The sequence below is a fragment of the Falco biarmicus genome, chromosome 1 (assembly GCF_023638135.1).
Source record: "Falco biarmicus isolate bFalBia1 chromosome 1, bFalBia1.pri, whole genome shotgun sequence".
NCBI classification, from domain to species: domain Eukaryota; kingdom Metazoa; phylum Chordata; class Aves; order Falconiformes; family Falconidae; genus Falco; species Falco biarmicus.
In genome coordinates, this window is record NC_079288.1 from 19,640,612 (window position 1) to 19,664,642 (window position 24,031).

A 24,031-nucleotide genomic window follows, 5' to 3' on the forward strand; every position below is an offset into this window, starting at 1 on the left:
GGCTTCACCCCCTGGCCCTCCCCGGGGGGGTTGCTCGGGGCATCAGCTCTGGGGGCTTGGGGCTCCCCTGCACCATCCCCCGGGGCTCGGCGGGGGCTGCAGGTACCCACCAGCCGCCCCGGGGCGGGGGGGCTGCGGCCAGGGGGGTGCAAAGGGGTGGGGTGGGGGTCCCCGGAGGGCGCGCCCTGCCCGGGAGCGGATCAGGCGCGGGGGAGGGGTCCCGGGCGGCGCTGCCGGAGCGAGGGGCAGCGGCGGTGCCCGGCCGCGGGGCGGGGGGGTGGTCGCGCCCGGGCGGGGCGGGGCGGGGCGGCGGGGTTATGTAAAGCGGCGGATTACCGGGGCCCGGGCCTGGGGCGCGGCCGGGCGGCGCCGCGATGGGAGCAGCGAGCAGCGGCCCCGGGCCGGCCCCGGCCCCGGTGCGGCCCCCCCAGGTGCGTGCGGCGGCCCCGGGGGTCGTTTCCCCCGCCCCCCGCCCCCGGGCATCCTCGGCCCCGGGGGTCCCCCGCCGCCCCGCTGACGCTGCCCCCGGTTCCGTAGGGCCGCGCCGTGGGGTCGTGGGTGCGGGCGCTGCTGGGCCGCGCTGGGCCGGTACCAGTACCGGGGTCGGGGCTCGCCCTGGCCCCGCGGGGCCCCGCCGAGGAGCCGCCGCTGCCCGGGTGGCCGCTGCCGCAGCTCGTCTCGCTTTTCCTGCCGGAGTTCCCCGTCCGCCCCTCCGCCCGCCAGCAGCAGCTTAAGGTGCCGTTCAGGGGGTCCCTACCCTCCTAACGGGGGTCCCGGTGCATCCTAACGGGGTCCCCGAGCGTCCTCCCGGCGCCGCCCGTGCATCCCGCCCTGGCAGCCCCGGGCGCCCTAACGAGTCCCCGCGCATCCCGTACCGGGGTCACCCAGCGCCCTACCGGGGTCCCTGCACGTCCTACCGGGGTCCCTGCACGTCCTACCGGTGTCACCCAGCGCCCTCCCATGCCGCCCTCCCGGGATCGCCGCCCCTCTTACGGGCTCTCCCCGCACACCGTGCCGGGTCCCCGCGCCTCCCACCGCCGTCCCCGATTGTCCCACCGCGTCCCCTTCTACCCCCGCCGGGTCCCCGCACCCCGATGTCGAGTCTCCGTGCGTCCTACCGGGGTCGTGTGCGTCCTACCGGGGTCCCGTGCGTCCTGCCAGCATCCACAACCACCGTGCTGCGGGTCCCTGTCCCCCGTCCCCGTGTGCCCCATACTGGGTCCCCATGAATCCCACTGGGGTGCTCTTTTGGATTCTCCTGGTCACCATGTGTCCCCACCACCTGCACTAGGTGCCCTGTGCCACCTACACAGGACCCCACACCCTGTCCCACCCCGAGCACCCCAAACCCCCCTCCGCGGGGTGCTCAGACCCTGCTTCCCCACCCCAGATCCTGGGTTTCGTGGCCAAAGGCTCCTTCGGGACCATCCTTAAAGTGCTGGACTGCGGGCGGGAGAAGGTCTGCGCCGTGAAGGTGGGTGCTGCCCCCGGGGCCCATGGGTGTTCCTGCCTGACCTTGGCTCCCCCCCCTGACAGCCCCTCGCCCCCCCCCCAGGTTATGCCCAAAGTGGAGGTGCTGCGCCGCGACACCCTCAAGCAGTGCAAGGAAGAAGTCAGCATCCAGGTTGGGGGGGGTCCAAGGGGGACCCCAGCCCGTGGGGGGGTGCAGGGTGGCCGTAGGGATGGCAGAAGGCTGTGGGGTTGTGGAGGGAGGGTGGCAGAAGTGGGGTCCCCAGCCCCCCTGGCCCCCCACCCTGGGGGCCGCTCACCCTTTCTGCTTTGTGTCCCCAGAGACAGGTCAGGCACCCATTTGTCCACGGGCTGGGGGACAGCTGGCAGGGCCAGCGCCACCTCTTCATCAGTGAGTGACCATCTGCCCGTGGGTTCCCCCCAGCCCCCCCCCCGCCAGCTCACGTGTCCTTGCTGCCTGCACACGTGTCCCCACACACGCGTACGCTCCCCCCGTGCTGCGCACTGCCCCGTGGGCATCCAGGCACTTGGCTGCCAGCTCCCACCCTGAACCCACTGTGGGGACAGGGATGGGGGGACAGGGGTGGGGACAAGCCACCGTGGGGCAGGGACCAGCACCGGGAGTGAATGAGACACCCCAGCCCTGGTGCCTGCCTGGCTGCGTGGCCCTGATGGCTGTGCCACCTTGGTGCCCACATAGCTTGTGCATTCCCAGGGCCTATGTGACCCCGGGGACTGTGTCACTTTGGTGCCTGTGTGACCATGGTGCCTGTGCCACCTCAGAGCTCATGTGGCCCTGGTGCTTGTGTGTTCCCAGTGCCCACATGGCTCCGGTGCCCATGTCACTGTGGTACATGACCCCAGAGCTTGCATGCTCCTATGCCACCTTAGCTATGCCCTATGCCACCTTAGGATGTGGTCCTGATGCCCATATTGCCCTAGTGCTTATGCCACCTTGGCGCCAGTGTGGTCCTGGTGCTTGTGCCACCTCACTGCCCTTATGGCCCCAGTGCTTGCATCATCTTGGTGCATGGCCCCAGTGGCCCACCCAGCCCCCCATGCCCGTGCCACCCCAGTGCCCGTGCCCCTCAAGCCAGCCTGGCCCCATGTGGCAGCCCCTTGGTAAGGCACATCGCCCGTCCCGGCAGTGTGCACCTACTGCAGCACCGGAGACCTTCATGCACTGTGGCGTGCCGCCGGGTGCTTTGCTGAGGCCACCGTCCGCCTGTTCGCCGCTGAGCTGGTGCTGGTGCTTGGTGAGTGGCCTGCCATGTCAGGGACAGCCACCACTGTCCCCACCAATGGGGACCTGCAGGCAGGGTCAGCCATCCCCAGGGGTGGAATGCTGCCTGCTGGGTGCCATGGGGGTGGCAGCAGGCACCATGCTGGGAGGGTACCCACCACCCTGATGGCTCTGTCTTCTCCCCAGTGTACCTCCACGACCTGGGCATCATGCACAGAGACGTGAAGGTGGGTGGCAGTAGGGCCAGGGGGGCAGAGGATGGGATGGGGGGTCTCTGAACCCCCTAGCATGGAGAAGCCACCCCAGCACTTGTCTTGTTTCAGATGGAGAACATCCTCCTGGATGAGAGAGGTAAGAGTCTGGTGGCGCTGTCTTGGGGACACCCCATCCATGGGGACACCCCATCCATGGGGACACCCCATCCATGGGGACACCCCATCCATGGGTCTCTGTGCGGTGTCTTGCTCTACAGGGCACCTCAAGCTCACCGACTTTGGCCTCTCCCGGCACCTGCAGTGGGGTGAGCGAGCCCACACAATCTGTGGCACCCTGCAGTACATGGGTAAGAGGGCAGTGAGGGGCTGGGGGGGACGGGGTGCAACTCCCCCAGGCACTCACCTGCTCACCCCTGCAGCCCCGGAGGTGCTGAGCGGGGGGCCCTACAGCCATGCAGCTGACTGGTGGTCCCTGGGAGTCCTGCTCTTTGCCCTGGCCAGCGGGGAGGTGAGGACCATGGGGTCGGGAGGGGGTGGGGTGGGGGGGTAGCTGCACCCCGTGGAGACCCTAAATCCACTCCTTGCCCTCCCAGTTCCCTGTGGCACCGGCAGGGGACCACGTGGCCATGCTGGAGCGCGTCAAGCAGAGCAGCTATGAGAGCCCACCCACGTTCAGCCCCGCGCTGGCCCGGCTGCTTGCTGAGGTAACCCTCCCACCTGGATTTTGGGGTCCCTGCTGGCCCCCCGAGCTGGGTGCCGGGGTCCCCACCACTGACTGTTCTCCCTCCATCCCCAGCTGCTGTGCCACAACCCCCTGCACCGCCTGCGCTACCTCCACCACTTCCAGGGCCACCCCTTCTTCCGCGGGGTGGCCTTTGATGCCGACCTGCTGCAGAAGGACCCGGTGGCGGTGGCGGTGGCCCCGTGCCCCCCTGAGCAGCCCCCGCCTGACCTTGCCACCTTTGCTGACTTCGACTACGACCTTGCCACCCCCCCGGGGCGGCCCTGGCCCGGCTGAAGCACCGTGGCTGGGACCCCCGGCATCGCTCAGGGACATCCTCCCCACCCCGGCGGCGGGTCGGACCCCGCTGGGCCGGGTCCCCCTTACCCCAAGGCTGTACCTCTCCCCGCGGGAGCAATAAACCCCGGAGCCGCGGGCACTGCTGCGGGTGCAGCCTTGAGCAGGACCCCCGGGCGTGGGGGGCTGCTCGCCCCTCAACCCTCGGGCAGGGGTCTGGGGGGCCGTGCAGGGCTGGGTGCCCCGGGGCAGGCCTGGGGTCGGGAGGCAGCTGGAGCTGGGCGCGTTCCCGTGCGCCCCCCCGCCAAGCGCCGCGCGCCCCCCGACGTGGCCAGTTGCTCGGCGCTGCGCCGCGCCCGCTGGGCGGGGCCTCTCTCGAGGATACGCCCCTTCCCGCCCACCACCGCGCGTGGCCCCGCCCCTAACGCACTCCCAGGCGCAGCGACGCGTGCGCGGGGCAGCCAATCAGAGCCGTGCGTGGGTTTCAAATAGGCGGCGCGGGAACGGCATCGGGAGCGGCGCTATGTGGGCTGCCCGGACCCCCGCCGTGAGTACGGGGTGGGGGGCGTCCCGGTGGGGCGGTGTGGAGAGCCCCGGGGGGGGGGAGGGGGTGGGGGCGGGAGGGGGTGGGGGCGGGGGGGAGGGGGGAGGGGGAGGGGGTGGGGTGGGGTGGGGTGGTTTCAAACGGGCGGGGGCCGGCACCGGAAGGCCGCACCGGGGCCATGCGGGCCGCCCTGACCCCCGCCGTGAGTGCGGGCCGGGGGGCTCCCCACGGGGTGGGGTTGGGGGCGGGGTCCCGGTGGGGCGACGTGGAGAGCCGCGGGGGTGGCAGGGGCATCTGGTAAGGACCGGAACTGTCCCTGTATATATGAAAAGGGGGGGGGGGGGGGCGTTGGGGCGTACTGCCGGTGGTGCTGCCGGTGGTGCTGCCGGTGACCCCCGGTGCCCACCCCCCCACCCCCAGGCGGCGCGGAGGCCGCGGCGCCTCCCCCTGCAGGAGCTGCAGCTGCAACCGGGCGCTGAACACACCACCCTCACCCCGCTGTTCCGCCGCCTGCGGCTCGAGGTGGGTGCGGGGCGGGGTGGGGGGACACCAGGGGAGGGGGCTGGGTAACGGGAAGGGGTGTCGGGCTGTACCGGAACTGGTGGTACTGGGGTGAGGTGCCAAGGCACTGGGATGACAGGTATGATCTACTGGGGTGGGGGAAATGGGACAAACGGCTATGGGGGGATGGGAGGAAGGGCAGGACAGCCCTGACCCTCGACCCCCCCAATGTCTTGTAGAACTGTGGCACTCCGGTGTCCTGCACCCGGGGGCGCCCCAGGAAACCCACACTGGCACCCAGGCCTCTGGAGCCCCTCAAGAGCATCAGCCCAGAGCCCCCCAGCAGCCCTGTGCGGGGGCCCTGCACCCCGAAGCCCGCCAGCAGCCCTGTGCCAGCCCCAATATGCAGTGCAGTCCTGGGCCCCTGCACCCCAGAGCCCCCCAGCAGCCCCGTGCGGGGGCCCTGCACCCCAGAGCCCCCCAGCAGCCCCGTGCGGGGGCCCCTGCACCCCAGAGCCCCCCAGCAGCCCCGTGCGGGGGCCCTGCACCCCAGAGCCGCCCAGCAGCCCTGTGCCAGCCCCAATATGCAGTTCAGTCCTGGGCCTCACCACCCCAGACCCCCCCCAGCAGCCCTGGGCAGGCGCCCTGCACTCCGGAGACCCCCCAGCAGCCCCATTCCAGGACCCTGTACTTCAGAGGCCCTGAGCAGCTCAGTCCTGGAATCCCGCACCCCAGAGTCACCCAGCATCCCGGAGCCCCCTGACAGCACAATGCCAGCCCCCCTGTGCAGCCCCATCCCAGTGTTGCATACTTCAGAGCCCTGTGGCAGCGTGACCCCAATGCTCTGCACCCCAGGGCCCCCCAGCATCAGCAGCTCAGTGCCTTGCACCACAAACCCTCCAGGCAGCACCATCCAAGCACCCTGCACCCTCCAGTCCCCTGGCAGTACCAGCCTGGCCTCCTGTACCCCAGGGCCCCCCGGCACCAGCTCCACCCCACGGGAAGCCCCCTTCCACAGGTGGCAAGTGGTGCCCACCCACTTCTCCTGCAGCCCTGCGGGCACCATGCCCCTGGCTGGGGGTGCTGGTCCCCTATCTTGTCAAGACACCCCTGAGGGAGCAGAGTCCCCTGCCCCACCAGAACAGGACCCCCCTGAGCTCCCTCCCACCGAGGCACAGAGGCTGGAGCCTGCTGGGTCGGAGGCAACGGCCACCCCAGTCCCCTTGCCTGAGGTGGCCCCAGGTGCCGTGTCCTGGATGTTGCCACTGGTGTGGCTGGAGAAGAGCCTCGGCACCTTGTCCCCGCTGGATTCCCTGCGGCACAGCCTGCCTCTGCCGGTGGCCGCCACGAGCGCCGGGACGAGCGTCACGCCGGTGGCCGCCACGAGCGCCGGGACGAGCGTCACGCCGGTGGCCGCCACGAGCGCCGGGACGAGCGTCACGCCGGTGGCCGCCACGAGCGCCGGGACGAGCGTCACGCCGGTGGCCGCCACGAGCGCCGGGACGAGCGTCACGCCGGTGGCCGCCACGAGCGCCGGGACGAGCGTCACGCCGGTGGCCGCCACGAGCGCCGGGACGAGCGTCACGCCGGTGGCCGCCACGAGCGCCGGGACCTTCATGACCCCCCGGGACCTGCAGGAGAGGAGCATGAACACATACGTGGGTGCCCCCCCCCTGCGCCAAGGACAGTGCTGCTGAAACGGACTCTCTGCTCTGGCAGTAAGTGTAGGAACATGCCTCCCGCCCCAGATGGGACTGTAACACCCATGCACTGCCCCTGCCCTCTCTCTGTCCCCAGTTGTCCTCGGGAACAGCTGAAGTCCCTGCCACGGGCAGAGCTAGAGGTGCGGCTGGAGAGCACCCTCATCATCATTGAAGCCCTCTCGCTCCAGCTGCGCCACTGCCAGAGAGCCAGCGGCTGCTGCCTGGTGTGGGGCCGGCCGAGCAGAGGGATGTGTTCATGCAGACGGACATCACCCATGCCAAAGGGGTAAGAGCTCTCGCTGCGGTGGTGCCACCCCCATTCCCTGTGGCCTCAGTGCCATGACGGGGCCCATGTGCCGCTGGCAGGATGGTGGCCCTGGCTGCACCGCAGCCTGGTGGAGCAGAAGGGAAGCGGGGCTGCTGTGGCACCATGCATGGCATGATGCGCCTGGCACTCCTCCGGCCGCGTTATCATGTCCAGCTCTACTTGCTGAGCTTGCTGGATTTGAACCCTTTGTGTGGGGAAACATCCCTGGCACACACAGGGGGAGGGAGAGTGGGAGGTGCGAGCTCTCGCTGGCCCCCAGGGTGGAGTGGGGCTGGGGCGAAGCCCCCTCTGCTCTGCTGGGATGCCCTTAGGAGGAGGAGATCTACCGCAACCTCTACCTTGAGCTGCGGAGGAAAACGGAGGCTCTGCAGTGGCAGCGGGGAGCAGAGCAGGACCTGCGGCGGCAGCTGGAGCTGGCCCTTGAGCGGATGGTGCGTCTCAGCCGGGCTCACCTGTGCTTGGCGCTGCCTGTGCTGGTTCTGGGAGCCCTGCCTGAGCACCGGTGCCCTTGTCCCTTCCCCAGGGTGACTGGAGCAGGCAGCGCCTCCTGTTTCAGGGCTTCGTTGACGCGACTTCTCAGAGCTTGCAGGATGAGCAGGCAGCCCTCACCCAGGAGGTGATCCCCCCCTTTCCCCCCTGGGTTTTGGGAGATGCTGGCGCTGCCAGCACACATGGCAGCCGTCAGCTACAGCTGGTGCTTCCTGGTGCTGTCCCCTCTTGCAGCGGGAGCAGGTGAGGGCCCTGGTGTCTCGGTGTGGAGCCGTACTGGAGAGAGTGCCCAGCAAGCTGCAGAGCTGCCTGGAGGAGCGGGATGCCATGAGGGCAGCGAGCAGAGGAAGCTCTCCGAGCCAAGGAGGAGGTAGAGGGGCAGCTGGTGGCAGGGTCAGGGCAGGGTCTGCTGTCCCCATGCCTTTCATGGAGCATCTCGACAGGGTGAAGGGCTCCTGAGCATCCCAGGGGAAAAGTCCAATGTAGCCCTAGAAGGCCTTGTGGCTGCCTGGGGCAGCTGGAGCTCTCTGGATGTGGTTTTGGCTTGGGCTGTGTCCCGCTGGGAGCGGGAGCCCTGGGCATCATCATCGTGTGGGGATGCTCCTCGGAGTTGCCCCTCATGCAACAGTGTGCCCAGAGCAGCATCCTTCCCTCGGCAGGGAGATCGCTTCCTGGAGGCCTTCCGTGCCCATGCCAGTGCCCAGATCAGCGCCCGCAGCCAGAGGCCTGGCCTCCCAGCAAGAGCTGGGCACGCTACTGGCAAATGCCATCCACCAGCAGGTACTGAGTGGCTAGGGATCTCTGGCTGCTTCCCACCTGGGTCACTGGGGGGCTGGACAGGCATCCCCATGGCCTGAGCTTGAGTGATGCTCTGAGCGATGGTCTGGGAGGGGTTTGGGTCCACCAGAGGTTTCTTTGTGCAGCTGTGGGGAGCTGCCCTGGATCTGGCCTTGGGGCTGGCGCTCTCCTCCCTCCATGGCCAGCAAATGTGGCTCTTCCAGCACGGCAGCGCTGACCCATCCCTCCTGCCCCACAGGCATCCCTGTCTGCTGAGACTCAGTCTTTCCGGGAATTCATAGATGTCACCTTTGAAAATCTGGAGGAGGAGAGGAGAGCCCCTGGATGTGGAGGTGAGGGGTGTCCCAGTGGGGGCTGGCGGTGGGCTCAGCCCCTCGCCTCCCCACCAGCATGGCTGGTGCCGCTTTGCTCTGTCTTGGAGCGCCTTGTGCCCTGGGTGCCACGGGCAGCCCGGCTGCCAGACCGGTCCCTGGGCATGCAGCAGGACAGTGCCATCAGCCAACATGGCCACACTGTCCCGGCTTGGAGGCTGGCAGTGCCATGCCATGCTGATCTCTGCTTGGTGCTGTCTCCCCTTGCAGCGGGAGCAGGTGAGAGCCCTGGTGTCCTGGTGCCGAGCCGTGCTGGAAAGAGTGCCCAACAAGCTGCGGAGCTGCTTAGAGGAGCGGGATGCTGTGAGGCAACAGGCAGACGAAGCTCTTCAAGCCAAGGAGGAGGTAGGGGGTTGCTAGTGCAGAGTGGTGACTGGGGGTGTCTGGGGGTGCTCCCTTGCACGGGGGTGACTCAGGGCACCCCTTGGTGTGGGAGCACCCTATGGGGAAGAGCAGCCCAAAGCGAGCTTGGAGGGCACTGTGTCTCTGCAGGCGTCCTGCCAGCTGAAGAAGACCTCAGTGGCCTTGCAGGATGCGGTGGCTCAGCTGGAACAGCTGACTGTGGACAAATCCTGTCTCAGTGCAGGTAGGGGTGGGTGACACGGGGGCTGGAGCTGCCCCTGTGCCCCCCACCATGCTGACAGCTCCGTCCCTCACAGAGCTGAGCTCCCTGATGACGAATCTGGCCAGCGTGGAGCAGGAGCGGGATGAGCTGCAGCAGCAGAACAGGAAGCAGTGCGAGGAGATAACCCAGTGGGTCTGAGCCCTGGGGCAGGACATTACCCCTCCCCCACCTCCTGCCACCCCTGGCCCCCAGAACGCGGCACCCCCCTGACCCTGTCCCGTTCCTACAGGCTGGCACAGGAGAGGGATGCCCTGCAGCAGGACTGCAATGGCCTGCGCCAGGAGCTGCGGGAGGCCACCGAGTGCCGGGAGGTAGGAGCTGCCTGACCCTGCCCACGATGTCACGCGCTGCCAGCCCCCCGTCTCGGCCTCGCGGGAACGCTGGCAGCCGGCCAGGAGCGGGATTAGCCCTCCCACGGGAGGGGGGTGAGCGTGGTGAGGGTGGTTGACATCCCGCACGTAGCACAGCTCTCCATCCTGCCCAGCGGCAATTCCTGGGGAGGGGGGGCGGGGAGCTCGCCGGGATAATTTTCTCCCGGCTGCAGGCGTGTTGCCCTCCCCCAGCCTGTCTGATGTCCCCAGTAAACTGCTGGTCTGCTGGGGTAAAGCTGCCCCTAATGGGAAACGGCACCCTGAGGCATGGGAGGGACTCTGCCGGGGGTCCCAAGGGTGCACTCACAGCTGTGTCCCCCCCACCCTCTTCCAGTTCCTTGATCAGGAGAACTGCATGTCCCGCACGCAGCTGCTGGAGGTGGAGGCCAAGCTGAAGTCCACGCTGGCCGCCCTGCAGGAGCGCACCCTGCAGTACGAGGAGCTGATGAATTCCCACGAGTGCCTGTGGTACTGTCCCCGCTCACCACCTCCCTCTGTTTTTTGGGAAATCGAGCTCCTCCTGGGGGTTGGGGAACACTGCTCCGGGCATTGCTGCCCCAGCCAAGTGTGGTTGCCACGGCTGTGGGGAAGCCTACCAGAGCCCATCTTGAGGGGGGCTGCCTAAATCCGTGGGGTTTGCACCACTCCCAGGTCACAGTGGGAGCAGACGTGGGAAATGTCCCCATCCCACGCTGAGGAGGGGGGATGCTGCTCCTGCTGAGGCTGATGCCATCCCACAGTGAAGAGCAGGCTGCCCTCTGCAAGGAGCTGGAGAGCACCAAGGCCAAGCTCCTTGACTTGCAGCACAAGAGGGACAAAGTCTCCTGGTGTTTCACGGACATTGCCAAGAGCAAGATGCGGCTGCAGGAGCTTGCAGACAGCCTCAGGGCTGCTCTGCAAGAGGAGGTAGGAGCCCTGCCTTGGGACAAGGACCAGGGGTGGCCTGAGGGGTGTGGGACACTGGTGGTCCCCCATGATATGGCTTCGAGACACCCCCTGCTCACCCAGGCAGTGCAGAGCTGTCACAAGCTATCACAAGCTGTGCTCTCTCTCCCCTCTGAAGGATGACGATGCGCCATCGAGAAGCAGAGCCTGGTCCGTGGCCCTGCAGGCACAGAGCTGGCAGACCCCCCGCTGTGCCTGGACCCCTGCCCGCTGCACCCCGGCCCGTGCCAGGACCTCCTTCGTGGGCAGTGCTCTGAAAGCGCTGTCGGCAAAAGGTGAGCTGGCACCCGCTGCCTGGGTGCTGGGGGGGGTGTCCCTGTGTGGGGGTGGGGATCGTTCCCTCCCATGCTGGGGGTGGTGGTGCTGGATGAGGAGGAGATCCTAGTGTCATCCCTGTGGGTTCCCCAGTTGTGGCCTTGTGGCAGCCATGGTTTGGGTCACGGCTCTGTGGGCAGCTGGGGTTTTCTCCGAGCATCCCACGTGAGTGAGCTCTGGTCGTGCTCCCCGCAGCACGCAGGGCTGAGCACAGCACCGCTGCCCTCTCCTCTTGCAGATGCTGACGAAACCACCGGAGGTGGAGGTGCCTTTACTAAGGACAAACCTTCCTTGACAGCAAAGCCACCAGGTACTGGGGCTGTCACCCTGCCCTGGACCCTGTGCGAGGGCTGCACGGGCTGTACGAGCAGGCATGGATTCCTGCTTGGCACCGTGTCCCCTGAAGCTGATGTTCCTTCCATGCTGCTCATGAACCTCTGCCCTGTCTACAGAGCCTGAGACCAGTCTCTTGGAAAGCATGAAGGAGCTGAGAGCCGTGGTCTCTGACGTTGCCACACTGAGCTTCCGCGTCCAGGAGCAGGAGCAGAGCAAGTTCAAGGCGCTGCAGACAGAGATGTGGGTTCAGTGGGGGCTCATGTTGAGGGCTGGGGATGGTCTCTCCTGTGGGCAGCCTGTCTGGGGTTTGCCTCTTGTCCTAGCCCAGGATTAGACCTCTCCTGCCATGGCTAGAAGGGCTTTTTCTAGCTGGCCAGGCTGGTGCATTGGTCCCTCCCACCATGGGGCTGGTGGGATGCCCAGGACGGGGTTCAGAATCTGTCACCATGACAGGCTGTGATGCTCACCTGCTCAGCACCACTGTCTTCTCCCAGCTCTGACCTGCAGCTCCGTCTGGCTACCGTGACATCGGAGAGTAAGGAGAAGATGGACACCCAGGCTGCCACCATCGCTAAGCTGAACAAGGCGCTGAGGGGCAAGATAGAGGTGAGCCGGTGCCAGAAGTGGGCCAGTACTCGCCCCAGGGCAGAGCCGAACTGGGACGGGTGCTGATCTAGGACACTGAGAAATCTGGGTGACCGGTTCTGGTGATGCCCCTTGGGTGCTTCTGGCTCGTGTGACCTTCTCAAACATGAGAAAACTCACTCCCTGCCGGGGTGCTGGGGGTGGCCAGGGACAGACACTGCCTGACACCACTTCTTCCCCACCGCAGAGTGAGAAGGAGCTGCAGGACGTCGTGAAACAGCAGGAAGAGAAGATGCTGCAACTCCTCGACCAGAGAGGGGAAGTCATGGTGTGTGATAGGGGCCTGGCTGGGCTGCACGCCTGGGCAGCGCCAGCCACAGAACCCCCCTCAGCATCTCCTTTCCCCCTGCAGCAGCTGAAGGAAGAGAGATCTCAGCTGAGTCGCGCGCTCCAGCGCGCTGAGACGGAGGTCAAGGTGCTGTGGGAGGAGGTGCGAGGGCAGGAGCCCAAGGTGGACACTGCCCATGTCCAGGAGAGAGTCCTGCTGCAGCAGCAGGTGAGGCTGAGGGGCTGCTAGGGCTGAGGGCTCCTCATGTCACCATCCCTCTGTGGACAGGGGCCCTCTCCAGACCTCACTCCTGGAGCAGGTGACCAGCTCAAGGGCAGGGGGGAGCCTTTCCCCACCCCCCCCCCCTCCCCGGGGTCTTGTCCCACAGTGATGTCTCAGCGGCGCTCGCTCTTTTTGCAGTTGGACAAACTGCGGCTGCTGCTCCTGGAGAAAGAGAATGAGAATATGCTACGCTCTGACAAGTACCTGGGGCAGGTATGGGGAGCCCCGAGGGGCTGCCATGGCTCTAGTCCCCTCTCTCTTGGGCTGGTCCCTGCCCAGTTTTGGGGCAGGCTTCTGACAGACATCTCCCACTGCAGATCAGGGGGCTGGAGCTGAGGCTCCAACACGTCCAGAAAATTCTGAGGACCCACGAGGAGATGCAGGAGAAGATGAAAGAGGTGAGATTTATGGTTCGTAGCTCTCACCCTTGCTGTGACTGCAGCAACACCAACCCTTCATCCCAAATGCTGTCACTAACACTGCTGCTGTCCCCAGGTCCTCTCAGCCGTCCCCGACATGGCAGCGAACTGCCAGGAGCTCCACTGCCTGCTGCTGTACTTGGGCCTGGAGCCAGGCACTAGCAGCAAGGAAGCAGCCGAGCCACTGTAGCCTGAAACCTGCCTTTCTTTAATGTTGCAATTATTGACTAAATAAAGTTGTGTTGGCTTTCACCCTGCCTGGTATACGGATGCAGGAAGCTCCTGATGCCCTGCGTGGGGACAACTAATCCAGCCTGCGCTGGCTGCTCCTGCTCAGTCCCTGTCACGGGGCCACAGGCACGGCTCCCTGCCACCCCAGGGCCTCCCCTTGGCGGGGTGCACTCACCCCCCCGCTGCTGCTTGCTCTCAATAAGGCGCTGTGCGTTCCCCAGGCTCCCACCCTGCGGCCCCGGCAGCAGCCAGCGTGCCCGGGCTGACCTAGCTTCCCTTCCCGGCCCCGCTCCTCCTCCTGCCCTAGATTCCCTCTGTGCCCCCCTCCTGCCTCCCCCTGCGGAGGGTATCGGGAGGCCAGTTCCTGCACCCCACGGCGGGGCTGTGGGCCACATGCCTGTTGCATGGGGCTGGTTCCCCCTCCCCGCGTGGCTGCAGCATGCAGCATCCCCTGGGTGGTGGTGAGGGCTGCCTGCCAGGTGCTGGGAGCTCTGCCAGCTCCCCAGTCCCCTACCCCTGGGACCTTGTGCTGCATGGGGGGGCTTCCTCGGGGGCTCCCTTGCTCCCAGCACAGCTCCAGCCTTCACTCCCTCCTTTTTCTACTAGGGCATCTCCTGCGGGATCCCTCTCCCGGTGTTCCCGACCCCGAGGATGCTCCCCACTGCCACGAGGGCCATGCAGCACCTCCCTCCCCGAACGTGGCCCAAAATAGCAGCATTCAAACAAGTGCTCTGGTTTTTAATTGCCTGCTTCTCCTGCCCGGGGGGGGGGATCACCTTCCCCTGCCCTCTGCCGCAGCCCAGAGTGGGGCGGGTGCTGCAACACCCGGGGTGCTGGCACCTTTACCCCAGCACCCAGGGAATGGAGGTGCTGAGGGTTGCGCCTCTATTTACCAGGTGCGTGGGTGGCTGCTGGGGAAGCAACGTTTGCTGTTCCCTGGTGTTGCACCCTTCCTTCCTGCGGCTGTGACCCCCTGCAAGGGGTCAGATACAGCCCCCCAAGATGTGAGGTGGGCAGCGGGGGGCCCAGGTGGTTCCCGGCTCTGGGGTGCGGGGGGAGATGTGCCCCTATCCCTGGATTAGGGCCACGCGGGGCGGCTCAGCCCTCCTTTTACGGCAGGGATTCAGCAGCAGGGTCCTGGCAGCTGGCCCGTGGGGTGAGCAGGGACACTGCTATTGTCCCTGTGCTGCCTGCAGGCAGCTTTTCTGGGGGGACACCGCCGTCTCCTGTGGGACTCCCTGCTCTGCCCCGGGAGGCTCTGCGCTGCTGGGTCTTGGCCCCTGGTGACACAGCCGGGGGCTCTGGGACAGCAAGCAGGGTGGCACCGTGATGGGTGGTACAGGGGGGTCCCTGGCCCAGAGGTGATGGGGGGAAGGTGACAGTGGCAATGGGGGGGCATGGCGGGGTCCCCAGCAGCAGCACGGGGGTGTCAAGGGAAGCCCCTACCCATAACCAAGAATGGCACAGTGGGGTCGGTGGCACAGAGGGGTCTCCGGCAGCAACCGGGGATGGCACAGTGGGGTGCCTGGGTTGCCTGGGGGTCCCTGCCCATGACGGGGGGGGGGGACGACGGACACTCAGCTGGGTCCCTGGCCGGGGGTCTGGGGGGGGGGTACAGAGTGGTCCCCACCAGCAGCAAGGGGTTGCAAAGATGTGGCACCGCAGGGCCCCCACCCCGGGGTTGTCGCCCTGGGGGGTCCCCACCAGCGCCACTGCCGGTCGCCGGCGGGGCTGGGAGGGGGGTGCGTGCGGCGGCGGGGGGGCGGAGCGGGCCGGGGGGGCCGGTCCTGCCGGGTGCCGCCCCGCCGGTCACGTAGCTCTGCGGCAGCGCAGCCCCATTTACCGCGGGGCCGGAGCACACAGCCCGCAGTCCGCGTCCGCCGCCGCCCGCCCTGCGCACGGTAAGGGGGAGCCGGCGGGGGGGGCGCCCGGGGGGCGCCCGGTGACGGGAGCCGGCAGCACCGCCGAGCCTCCGGGGCGTCTTCGTGCGGCGCTGCCGGCATCCGGGGGGTCGGGCAGGGCTGGGGGGCGCCGGGGCAGGGGGGGGCGGCGAGGTAGGGGGAGCCCCGGGCGCCGGGGTGTTGGGGGGTGGGAGGGTTCTGGAGGCACCCCCTGCGCTGGAGCAGCCGGAGCCCAGGCGGTGCCGGCCGGGGGGATCGCCACCCCGGGGGGCGCACCAGCTCCCCCGGGCATCACCGGCCCCGCGGGGCAGCGCCAAGCCCGGGCGCCCCCAGCCCCGGGTAGTGCCGCCCCTGGGGTCTCTCCTCCCCGGGGAGCGCCATTCCCGAGGTATTCCCCCCCCCTCCCAGTATCCCCAGCTCCAGGCTACCGCCACCCCCCCGCGTCCCAGCCGCTCGGGGTAGCCCCGGCCGCGGGGCAGCTCCATCGCCGGCCCCCCCGGGCCCTGCCCGCCCCCCCGGGGCTGCGCTCCCTAAGATGGCTGGGCTGGGGGCGGGCGAGCAGGCAGCAAAATGGCTGGGAGCTCCCCGGCATCCTCCACGAGGCCCTGGCCGGCCCGGGGCGAGGGCAGCTGCCTGCTGTACGCAGGGAGCCCACCCCCCTGGCTGGCAGGGCTGGGGGTCCCCAGCCCCGTGGGGTTCCCCGCAGGGTGCTGGCGGGGGGGGGTGGGTGCCACCCCGCCGGCGCGTGACTCAGCCCCCGTCTGCTTGCAGCCACCACCGCCACCATGACGCACCAATACCCCGCGCTGACGGCCGAGCAGAAGAAGGAGCTGTCGGACATCGCGCTGCGCATTGTGGCCCCCGGCAAGGGCATCCTGGCTGCCGATGAGTCCGTAGGTCAGTGTTGGGGGGCTCTGGCCCGCCACCCCTTTTCCCCACGCCGGAGGCTGATGAGGGTGCTGGGTGCCTGCAGGGAGCATGGCGAAGCGCCTCAACCAGATCGGGGTGGAGAACACGGAGGAGAACCGCCGGCTGTACCGCCAGATCCTCTTCAGTGCCGACAGCCGGGTGAAGAAATGCATTGGGGGCGTCATCTTCTTCCACGAGACCATGTACCAAAAGGCTGACGATGGTACCCCCCTTCGTCCAGATGATCAAGGACAAGGGCATCGTTGTGGGCATCAAGGTGTGGGGGGTTTCCGATGGGTTTGTGGGGTGCTGAGGGTGCTGGGAGGATGCTGGTGGGGCTCAGCGCTGCCTTCCCTTCTCTCCACAGGTGGACAAGGGTGTTGTGCCGCTGGCTGGGACAGATGGGGAGACCACCACGCAGGGTAGGTGGAGCGAGTGGTGCACACAGCACGGTGGGGTGGGGGCCGCAGGGTTTGGGGCTGTGGGGCTGACGCGCTGCCTGGCAGGACTGGACGGGCTGTCGGAGCGCTGTGCCCAGTACAAGAAGGATGGGGCTGACTTTGCCAAGTGGCGCTGCGTGCTGAAGATTAGCGACAACACCCCCTCTGCGCTCGCCATCATGGAGAACGCCAACGTCCTGGCCCGCTACGCCAGCATCTGCCAGCAGGTACGTGGCTGTGGCTTTGCCCCATGGGGTGGGCACTGACCCATAGCCAGAGTATTGACCTAAGGATCCAGGAATTGCCCTGTGGGGATGGGCACAGATCCCTGGGGCCCAGCGTTGCCCCCGTGCCTGAGTGTCATCCCATGGGGCTGGACATCAACCCAGAGGTTAGGTAACACCTCACGTGGCTGCTCATTGACTCTCAGGACCAGGCATTGCCCCATGGAGTGGACATCACCTATGGGGTCAGGGATCAATCCACAGGGCCAGGCATTGCTACATGGGGCTGGGCATCGCCCCACAAAAGTGGATATTGCTCCGTGGGGCCAAGAATTGACCCCCTCAGGCTGGGCATCACCCCATGGGGCCAGATATCACCCCACTGGGATGGGTATGACCGGCAAGGGTGGGCATTGAGCCTTGGGGCTGAGCATCGCCCCCCAGGTCCAGGCATTGCCCCACATTGCCATGGGGCCAGAGGGATACCCAGGGATGTCCCCATGGTGGCATCTGCTTGGTGTTTGCAGAACGGCATCGTGCCCATCGTGGAGCCGGAGATCCTGCCTGATGGTGACCACGACCTCAAGCGGTGCCAGTATGTGACAGAGAAGGTGAGCGGTGGGGTGGGCAGCAGGGTGGGCACCATGCTGTGCTGTGCTGTGACGTGCCAGGGGACCCCACACTGCCTGTCTTTCCCAGGTGCTGGCAGCTGTCTACAAGGCACTGAGCGACCACCACGTCTACCTGGAGGGGACCCTGCTAAAGCCCAACATGGTGACACCTGGGCACTCCTGCCCCACCAAGTACAGCCCTGAGGAGATTGCCATGGCCACTGTCACTGCCCTGCGCCGCACCGTGCCCCCAGCCGTGCCAGGTACTGGCACCAGGATGTGGCAGGGACCAGGAGGGGGATGCCCTGTGCCCCCCGCAGTGCCATAACACAGCTCTCTGCAGGTGTCACCTTTCTGTCCGGGGGTCAGAGTGAGGAGGAGGCTTCCATCAACCTCAACGCCATCAACACGTGCCCGCTAATGCGGCCATGGGCCCTCACCTTCTCCTATGGGCGGGCACTGCAGGCGTCGGCGCTCAGTGCCTGGCGCGGGCAGCAGGACAATGCCACCGCCGCCACCGAGGAGTTTGTCAAGCGTGCAGAGGTGAGGGCGATGGCCCTCGCAGGAGAGGGGTGCTGAGGGCTGCGTCCCCTGGGGTGGCAGGGACCCCAAGGGCTGCGTCCCCTGGGGTGGCAGGGACCCCAAGGGCTGCGTCCCCTGGGGTGGCAGGGACCCCAAGGGCTGCGTCCTCTGGGGTGGTGGGGACCCCGAGGGCAATGTCACCATGCGAAGGGGTGTACTGGTGCCTGTGCCCATTGGCAGAGGGGATGCTGATGGCCATGTCCCCCAGGGTGATAGGAGACACCAAGGGCTGTGCCCCACAGGACAAGGGGTGCCAAGGACCATGATCCCCATGAAAGGGACACAGTACTGTGTCCATGGGGACAGCGAGGGCTGTGTCCCCACGGGGGAATGGGGGATGCCAAGGGCCAGGTCCCTGTGGGGTGGGCCATGCCCTCGAGGGTGCCACAGGACATCAAGAGCTTGTCCCTGTGGGAAGAGGGATGCCAAAAGCCATGTCCCCTGGGGTGGTGGGGGAGACCAAGGATTGTGCCCATTGAGATGGGGGACACTGAGGGCTCTGTCCCTGTGGGAGGGGGATGCCAAGGGCTGTGTTGTTGCAGGGGTGCAGGGGACACCGAAGGCTGTGTCCCCATGAGCTGGGGGACCCTGAAGGCGGTGTCCCCAGGGACTGGGGTCCTCGGGGGCCATACCCTCTGGGGGCCACTGATGTTTCTTTTCCCTGCAGGTAAATGGGCTGGCGGCGCTGGGCAAGTACGAGGGCAGCGGGGACGACTCGGGGGCCGCCGGGCAGTCCCTCTATGTGGCCAACCATGCCTACTGAGCCCCAGCCGGGCACCCCACCAGCCCCCGCCCTGGCCCCCTCCCCACCACTGCTCACACCCCGCTTCCACTCCAGCCACCCAGGGGAGCCGCCACGCGGGGAGGGGGAGGGGAGCGGGCCCCATGGGCTCCGTGCTGCCGCGTCTGCAGATGAGGTGGGGGGGCTGGGTTACCTAGCCCCCCGAAGGGAGGCACGCGGATGCCCCTTTGGTGGGGGGCTCTGGCCAGGCCGTGGAGGGGGAGGCCAGGCCGCGTGGGGGGGAGGCAGGAGGGGAGGCCTGGGGGTGCCCCTGCTCAGCCGTAGCTTCGCAGTCCCGGTCGCTGCCGCCCTTGGAGCGCGTGTGTTGTGTTCGCCATGTGCACCCAGTGTACCAAATAGCCTAACAACAAATAAACGGTAGAGACAGCGCTGTGCCGCCTCCTCCCTCGCTGCGGGGCACCGGCTGCTGCCCCATCCCGGCCGCGGGTGCCGCTTGTGCTCATCCATGCAGTGAGCTGTGCCCGGTCTCAGCCCACCTGCACACAGAGGGGGCTCTGGCACCTGGGGGCGGGGGTGGCTGGGCTCGCTCAATGGGCCAAGGGGCGGGTAAGGACCCGCAGTTCTCCTCCCCCAGCCCCGTCTCGTTTCCCTTCCACACCCGGCATCCCGGCCGCGGTGCTCGGAGCTGCACAGCCGCCCGCACCGGACACCGCTTGTCCTTCCGTGGCACTCGTAGCGGCCGTGCGGCCAAGGCCCACCTCCTCAGGGCTGGCGCCGCGCTCTGATTGGTGTTACTGCCCGCCCGTCTGCGCCGCCGCGCTCCGAACTCGACGTCCATTGGCTGTGCTAAGGGCTGGGCGCTCTGACTGGCCGGGCTGGGCATAGGCCCCGCCCCATCAGCTGGGACGGGAAGTGAAGATGGCGGCGGCGGCAGCGATAGCGGCGGATGAAGCAGGTACCGGCGGCACACGGGTGCCCGCCCGCTCCCCCCGCCCCCGTCCCCGCTGTGCCCGGTCCCCGGGCCGGTGCTGAGCGCTGTCCCCGCAGAGCGGGCGCGGGGCCGCCGGGCCGCCCTGTCTTTCGCGGCCATCGCCGTGGTGCTGGGGCTGCCGCTGTGGTGGAGAACGACCGAAACCTACCGCGCCGCCCTGCCCTACGCGGGCATCGACGGGCTGGGCCAGCTGCCGGTGAGCGTCGCGGGGCCCGGGGGGCGGCGGGACCGGGTGGGGCCCGGGCTGACGCCGCCTCTGCTCAGTTCCAGCTGGCGGTGCCTGTCGCCGTGGTCTTCGCCCCGGGGTCGGTGCCCGGGGACCTGCCGAGGCCGCTGCCCTTCAGGGACGTGCAGGAGATGGAGATTCCCGTGAACTGTGAGAGCCCCCCGGCTGCCCCCGCCCTTCCCCGGCGGGTCCCTGCGTGCCCGCTGTTTCTCTCCCCAGGAGGCAGCACCACAGCTCCCAGGGCCCCAAACCCACGGTCACCAGCATCATCCTGTCCGAAGGGGGACAGTGGGGACAGCAGAGTCCCCAGGGTGCTTGCAGGGAAGAGACCAGCTCCCCTCCCCGGGGATGGGTGCTATGGCAGCCCTCGGAGGGTGGGATGCGCCCTGGGTGGCGTGGGGGTGTCCCACCTGCCAGCGTGGACTAGCTGAGGCTGTGTGCCACGCTGGGTCGCTCTGCTGAGGTTAGAGCTGGGGCCCAAAGGACCACTTGTGGCATGTGTCACCCAGGGGCTGTCTCTGTTGCTCTTGGCACCTGGCTCCTGCGAAGGGCCTGTGAGCCAGGGTTAGCGGGTTCACTCGGGTTTTCTCACCTGACAGTGAGAAGCAGCATCACGTCCCGCTACGAGACCCTCTATCGCAGCACCACGGCTCAGGAGGAGGCAGCGCTGGATGCAGCTACCGCACAAGGTACCGGGATGAGGGACTGCAGTAGCTGGGGGAGCTCCGTGGGGGAGCAGTCCCCCCTTCCTGAGGCTAGATAGGCAGGGGACTGGGCTTTACTGCGTCTCAGGGTAGGATGGGGCTTGGAGTGAAATTCCCAACCCTGCTAATGTCTCTTATCTTCCCCAGAGGCTGACGCTGCTCTGCGCTCGCTGCAGGATGCTACACTGGGCTCTCTGACCATGTACGTGGTCCCTGAAACTTCGTCTCTCCTGCCTCAGGTAGGGAGCAGCACCCTGCAGTGCCAGCCTTTGCGTACTTCACCCCTCCCAGATGCCCTGGGGGGAGGTGTCTGTCCCCAGGCTGTCACAGGTGGCACCGTGCTCTTCTCCCATGTGTGGGCAGGAGCCAGCCCTGCTCCCAGCCCTCACCCCTGCCCCTTCCCCAGGGCATCAGCGTCTACGTGGGGAAGCACCGCAGTGCCCTGGTGAGGGCTGGGGGGGGCCTGGCTGCCCTCCGCACCCGCCTCTGGCAGCTCACGCAGGTGATGTCCTTCACGGCCAGCTCCATCGCCACTGCTCTCTCGGACCGTGTGCCTGATGGCCAGCTTGGCCTTGATGCCCGGCGGTACTTGAAATCCAGCCTGGGTACGGATGTGCACTCCAGCCCCGTTCTCTGACCCGGGGAAAGCCCCCTGTCTCAGGGGTCAGGGCTTTTTCCTACTGTCCTTCTAGTATCCCTAGATGTCTTCTGGGTAACAGACCCCAGGATCTTCCCTTTGCCCTTGGCAGGTGCTCTGGGCCAGGATCCACGCTGCGATTGCTGTGTTGGGGCACTGGTGCATGACCCCACATCGGGGAGGGCCGGGGAAGAGGGGGTCAGGTTCTGCCACTCCTGGGAGCTCTGTCATGGCCACATGTGTGGCCTCAGTATCAACAGGTGGTGGCTGTGGTGGTGCCTCACAGGCTGTGGGTCCTTGACAGGGTATGAGATCACCTTCAGCCTGCTGAACCCCGACCCCAAGTCCCATGCTGTGGACTGGGACATCGAGGATGCTGTGGACCGCTACGTGCAGCCCGTCCTGGACAAACTGAGCTTGGTGGCCAACTTCTCTGTGGACTCGCAGGTGAGGGCTGGGAGAGGCGGTGGGGAGAGCCCAGCTCAGTCCTTCCTGGGTGCCCCAGGACACGCTTCTCTGCCAGCAACGTCTTCGTGGTGTGCCTGCAGATCCTGTACTATGCTGTCTTAGGAGTGACACCACGCTTTGACAAGGAGTCCTCCAGCTTCCTCCTGAGCGCTCACAGCCTCCCACATGTCATCAACCCTGTGGAGGCCCGGCTAGGTGAGCATGAAGTCACCATGACTGGCTGTCATGGGACTGGGCTCTGCTGAGGGAATGGGGACAGCTGTGCCTATGGCCTGTGCCCCTTCCCTCCCTGCAGTGCCATGCCCTGCCAGCCCCAGATGGGAACGAGGGTGATAGAGACCTGCTGGCCTGGCCGTCCTGCTTGGGGCTTGCTGTGGAAAGAGCCAGGCTGGGCTCTGCCCCGGCACTGCGTGCGGGCGATCTGCTCTTGCTGTCCCTGCTGGCCAGGGCAGTTCTTTGACTCTGTCCTGCTGCAGGCTCCAGCGCTGCCTCGCTCAACCCTGTGCTGAACTTCCTGCTGTACGTGCCAGAGCGTTCCCACTCCCCTCTGTACATCCAGGACAAGGACGGAGCCCCAGTGAGCACCAACGCCTTCCACAGTCCCCGCTGGGGTGGCATCGTGGTACGGGAACATGGGGCGCTGGTAGTGCTCTGACAGAGTGGCGGCTCCCCCTCCCCAGCGAGTGCTAGTAGCCCTGCCAGCCCCAGGGCTCCGGCTGGGGCTCGCTGACAGGCTTTCCTGCAGGTTTACAACATTGAAGCCCCTGCTTCCCCCCAAGCCTCCCTCCCACTGCATGTGGATGTGGACATGGTGCGAGTGATGGAGGTTTTCCTGGCCCAGCTCCGGTGAGGATGCTCTCTTCCCTCCCTGGGCCTCTGCGTGTGCTCTCTTGGCAGATGTGGAAATTGGTGGGGTCAGAGCAAGTGCTACGCATGCAGCTTGTTTGCTTCTCTGTGGGCTCTGGGAGGTAAAGGGTGGCTTTTTGTGGCCTGCAAGGTGCTGACCACTGGCCAGCACTTCTGTCTGGCCAGAGATGCTGGTATATCTCCCACCTCCTGAGGTGGGAGGCTTGGCTTGTCATGCCCTGCATCCAGGAGGCCACTGGGCATCGTTGAGCCCTGCCAGGACTCAATACAGAGGGGAAGGGGAAGAGCAGGGACTGCATGTGGGACTGCAGGCTTCTGATGTGGGCTGGGATCTTCCCCTCCACTCCCAGGTTACTCTTTGGGTTATCTCGGGAAGAGCTGCCCCCTGAGTTTCTGCTGGAGAGCCCAGGGAACGAGGGGCTGGCCGACTGGGAGCTGGACCGTCTGCTCTGGGCCCACACTGTGGAGAACATTGCCACCGTCTCCACCACCTTGACCTCACTGGCCCAGCTCCTGGACAAGATCGGGAACATTGTCATCAAAGATGATGTAGCCTCTGAGGTAGGGCTGGGGGACCTTGAGGGGAGGAGCAGAGGGGGCCAGGTGTTGCTGTCCGTGTGCCAGACCGTGAGCTCCTGCTGGTGTGGTACTGTGAGCGAGGCCCCCAGGCTTCTTTCTGTGGTCCCCCCTGGCCAGGGACTGACTGTTGGCATTGTTCCCACACAGGTGTACCGAGCAGTGGCTGCAGCACAGAGTGCCATGGCTAAGCTGGCCACAGGCCACCTGCACTCTGCTTTCCAGGCCAGCAAGGAAGCAGTCACTTCCTCGGAGCGAGCCTTCTTTGACCCATCTCTCCTCCATCTTCTCTACTTCCCCGATGACCAGAAATTTGCCATCTACATCCCACTTTTCCTGCCCATGGCCGTTCCCATTCTCCTCTCCCTGGCCAAGATTGTGCGGGAGGCCAGGCAACGTCAGAAGGAGCCCACCAAGCTGGACTGAGCCCATTGCGATGGTGCCTTCTCTTGGGGCTGGGGGTGTCCCCACCTCGTGCAGTATGTTGTCATGGACCCATGGCCTGAGCTGACACCCCAGAACGGTGTCAGGACTGGGCCCGGCAGTTCGGTTGGGTCTGTGGTGGCCAAAATGCAGGAGTGGGAAGAGAGGCTGCTTGGAGGGGTGGGAGATGCTCTCAGTCTGGGTCCTGAGCCCTCTGCCCAGAAGGGGAGAGAGGAGGGAGGGGGCTCCCCGTGTGCACCCCCCACCTTGCTGTGTTTCAATCAAGCTGCTCTATAAATAAAGACACACCCCCACTTCCGGGGGGGGCTGATGTGGGGCTGTGTGACACCCCCCCCCGTGAGCTGTGTGACCCCCCTGGTGAGCTGTGTGTGGGCTGTTGCCCCAGCCCCGCTTGCCTGCCCTTGCCCCCCCCCCCCCCCCCCCCGCCCCTCCCCTTGCTTTATGGGGTCTGGCTCCTGCCTTAGGGGTCTTTAGTCAAAAGCGCATGTTGGGTGGGACAGTTATGGGGTGCAGCTGTTGGGGGGGGGGGGGCAGAGCCTCCTGGGGCCATTCCACCCTGCTGGGTCCAGGCCCTCCCCTATATTAGCCTGAG

The 24,031-nt window shown here is 66.9% G+C and overlaps 4 protein-coding genes across 7 annotated transcripts; all 4 read left to right on the plus strand.

Annotated features, from left to right (window-relative positions):
* Positions 1-19: 19 nt before the first annotated feature.
* On the plus strand, positions 20-4,085 carry RSKR (ribosomal protein S6 kinase related). 3 transcript variants are annotated; one of them, XM_056358595.1, is made up of 12 exons: positions 23-431; positions 538-735; positions 1,391-1,474; positions 1,556-1,612; positions 1,792-1,861; positions 2,619-2,726; positions 2,900-2,940; positions 3,037-3,064; positions 3,186-3,275; positions 3,348-3,436; positions 3,522-3,632; positions 3,725-4,085. In XM_056358595.1, exons 1-12 carry the CDS (start codon positions 375-377, stop codon positions 3,944-3,946), a joined length of 1,155 nt encoding a protein of 384 aa, XP_056214570.1. In that variant the 5' UTR covers positions 23-374; the 3' UTR covers positions 3,947-4,085. The 3 variants fall into 3 exon arrangements, with proteins under 3 accessions (XP_056214389.1, XP_056214570.1, XP_056214478.1); XM_056358503.1 differs by having other exon boundaries at positions 27-431; positions 1,556-1,624; XM_056358414.1 differs by having other exon boundaries at positions 20-431; positions 1,556-1,624; positions 3,020-3,275.
* Positions 4,086-4,336: 251 nt separating this feature from the next.
* On the plus strand, positions 4,337-13,138 carry SPAG5 (sperm associated antigen 5). The gene is given in 28 exon segments (XM_056361789.1): positions 4,337-4,493; positions 4,911-5,012; positions 5,231-6,658; positions 6,660-6,709; positions 6,789-6,889; positions 6,892-6,980; positions 7,334-7,453; positions 7,546-7,638; positions 7,746-7,844; positions 7,846-7,881; positions 8,171-8,233; positions 8,235-8,291; positions 8,548-8,627; positions 8,878-9,025; positions 9,173-9,266; positions 9,340-9,433; positions 9,535-9,616; positions 10,011-10,144; positions 10,417-10,582; positions 10,740-10,896; positions 11,175-11,246; positions 11,389-11,512; positions 11,767-11,878; positions 12,105-12,185; positions 12,270-12,413; positions 12,606-12,680; positions 12,785-12,865; positions 12,963-13,138. Coding segments are annotated over 28 exon segments (4,020 nt in total). The 5' UTR covers positions 4,337-4,469; the 3' UTR covers positions 13,077-13,138.
* Positions 13,139-14,901: 1,763 nt separating this feature from the next.
* ALDOC (aldolase, fructose-bisphosphate C) lies at positions 14,902-18,953 on the plus strand. The gene is given in 10 exon segments (XM_056359341.1): positions 14,902-15,018; positions 15,790-15,915; positions 15,992-16,152; positions 16,154-16,204; positions 16,295-16,349; positions 16,434-16,594; positions 17,119-17,202; positions 17,291-17,465; positions 17,546-17,745; positions 18,452-18,953. Coding segments are annotated over 9 exon segments (1,095 nt in total). The 5' UTR covers positions 14,902-15,018; positions 15,790-15,803; the 3' UTR covers positions 18,548-18,953.
* Positions 18,954-19,371: 418 nt separating this feature from the next.
* Positions 19,372-23,764, plus strand: PIGS (phosphatidylinositol glycan anchor biosynthesis class S). Of its 2 annotated transcripts, none has more exons than XM_056357198.1 (12): positions 19,372-19,481; positions 19,574-19,713; positions 19,782-19,893; positions 20,340-20,432; positions 20,595-20,686; positions 20,854-21,052; positions 21,389-21,531; positions 21,633-21,747; positions 22,029-22,174; positions 22,298-22,398; positions 22,770-22,980; positions 23,146-23,764. In XM_056357198.1, the coding sequence occupies exons 1-12, from the start codon at positions 19,445-19,447 to the stop codon at positions 23,419-23,421; spliced, it is 1,665 nt and encodes a 554-aa protein (XP_056213173.1). In that variant the 5' UTR covers positions 19,372-19,444; the 3' UTR covers positions 23,422-23,764. The 2 variants fall into 2 exon arrangements, with proteins under 2 accessions (XP_056213173.1, XP_056213262.1); XM_056357287.1 differs by having other exon boundaries at positions 20,343-20,432.
* Positions 23,765-24,031: the final 267 nt, after the last annotated feature.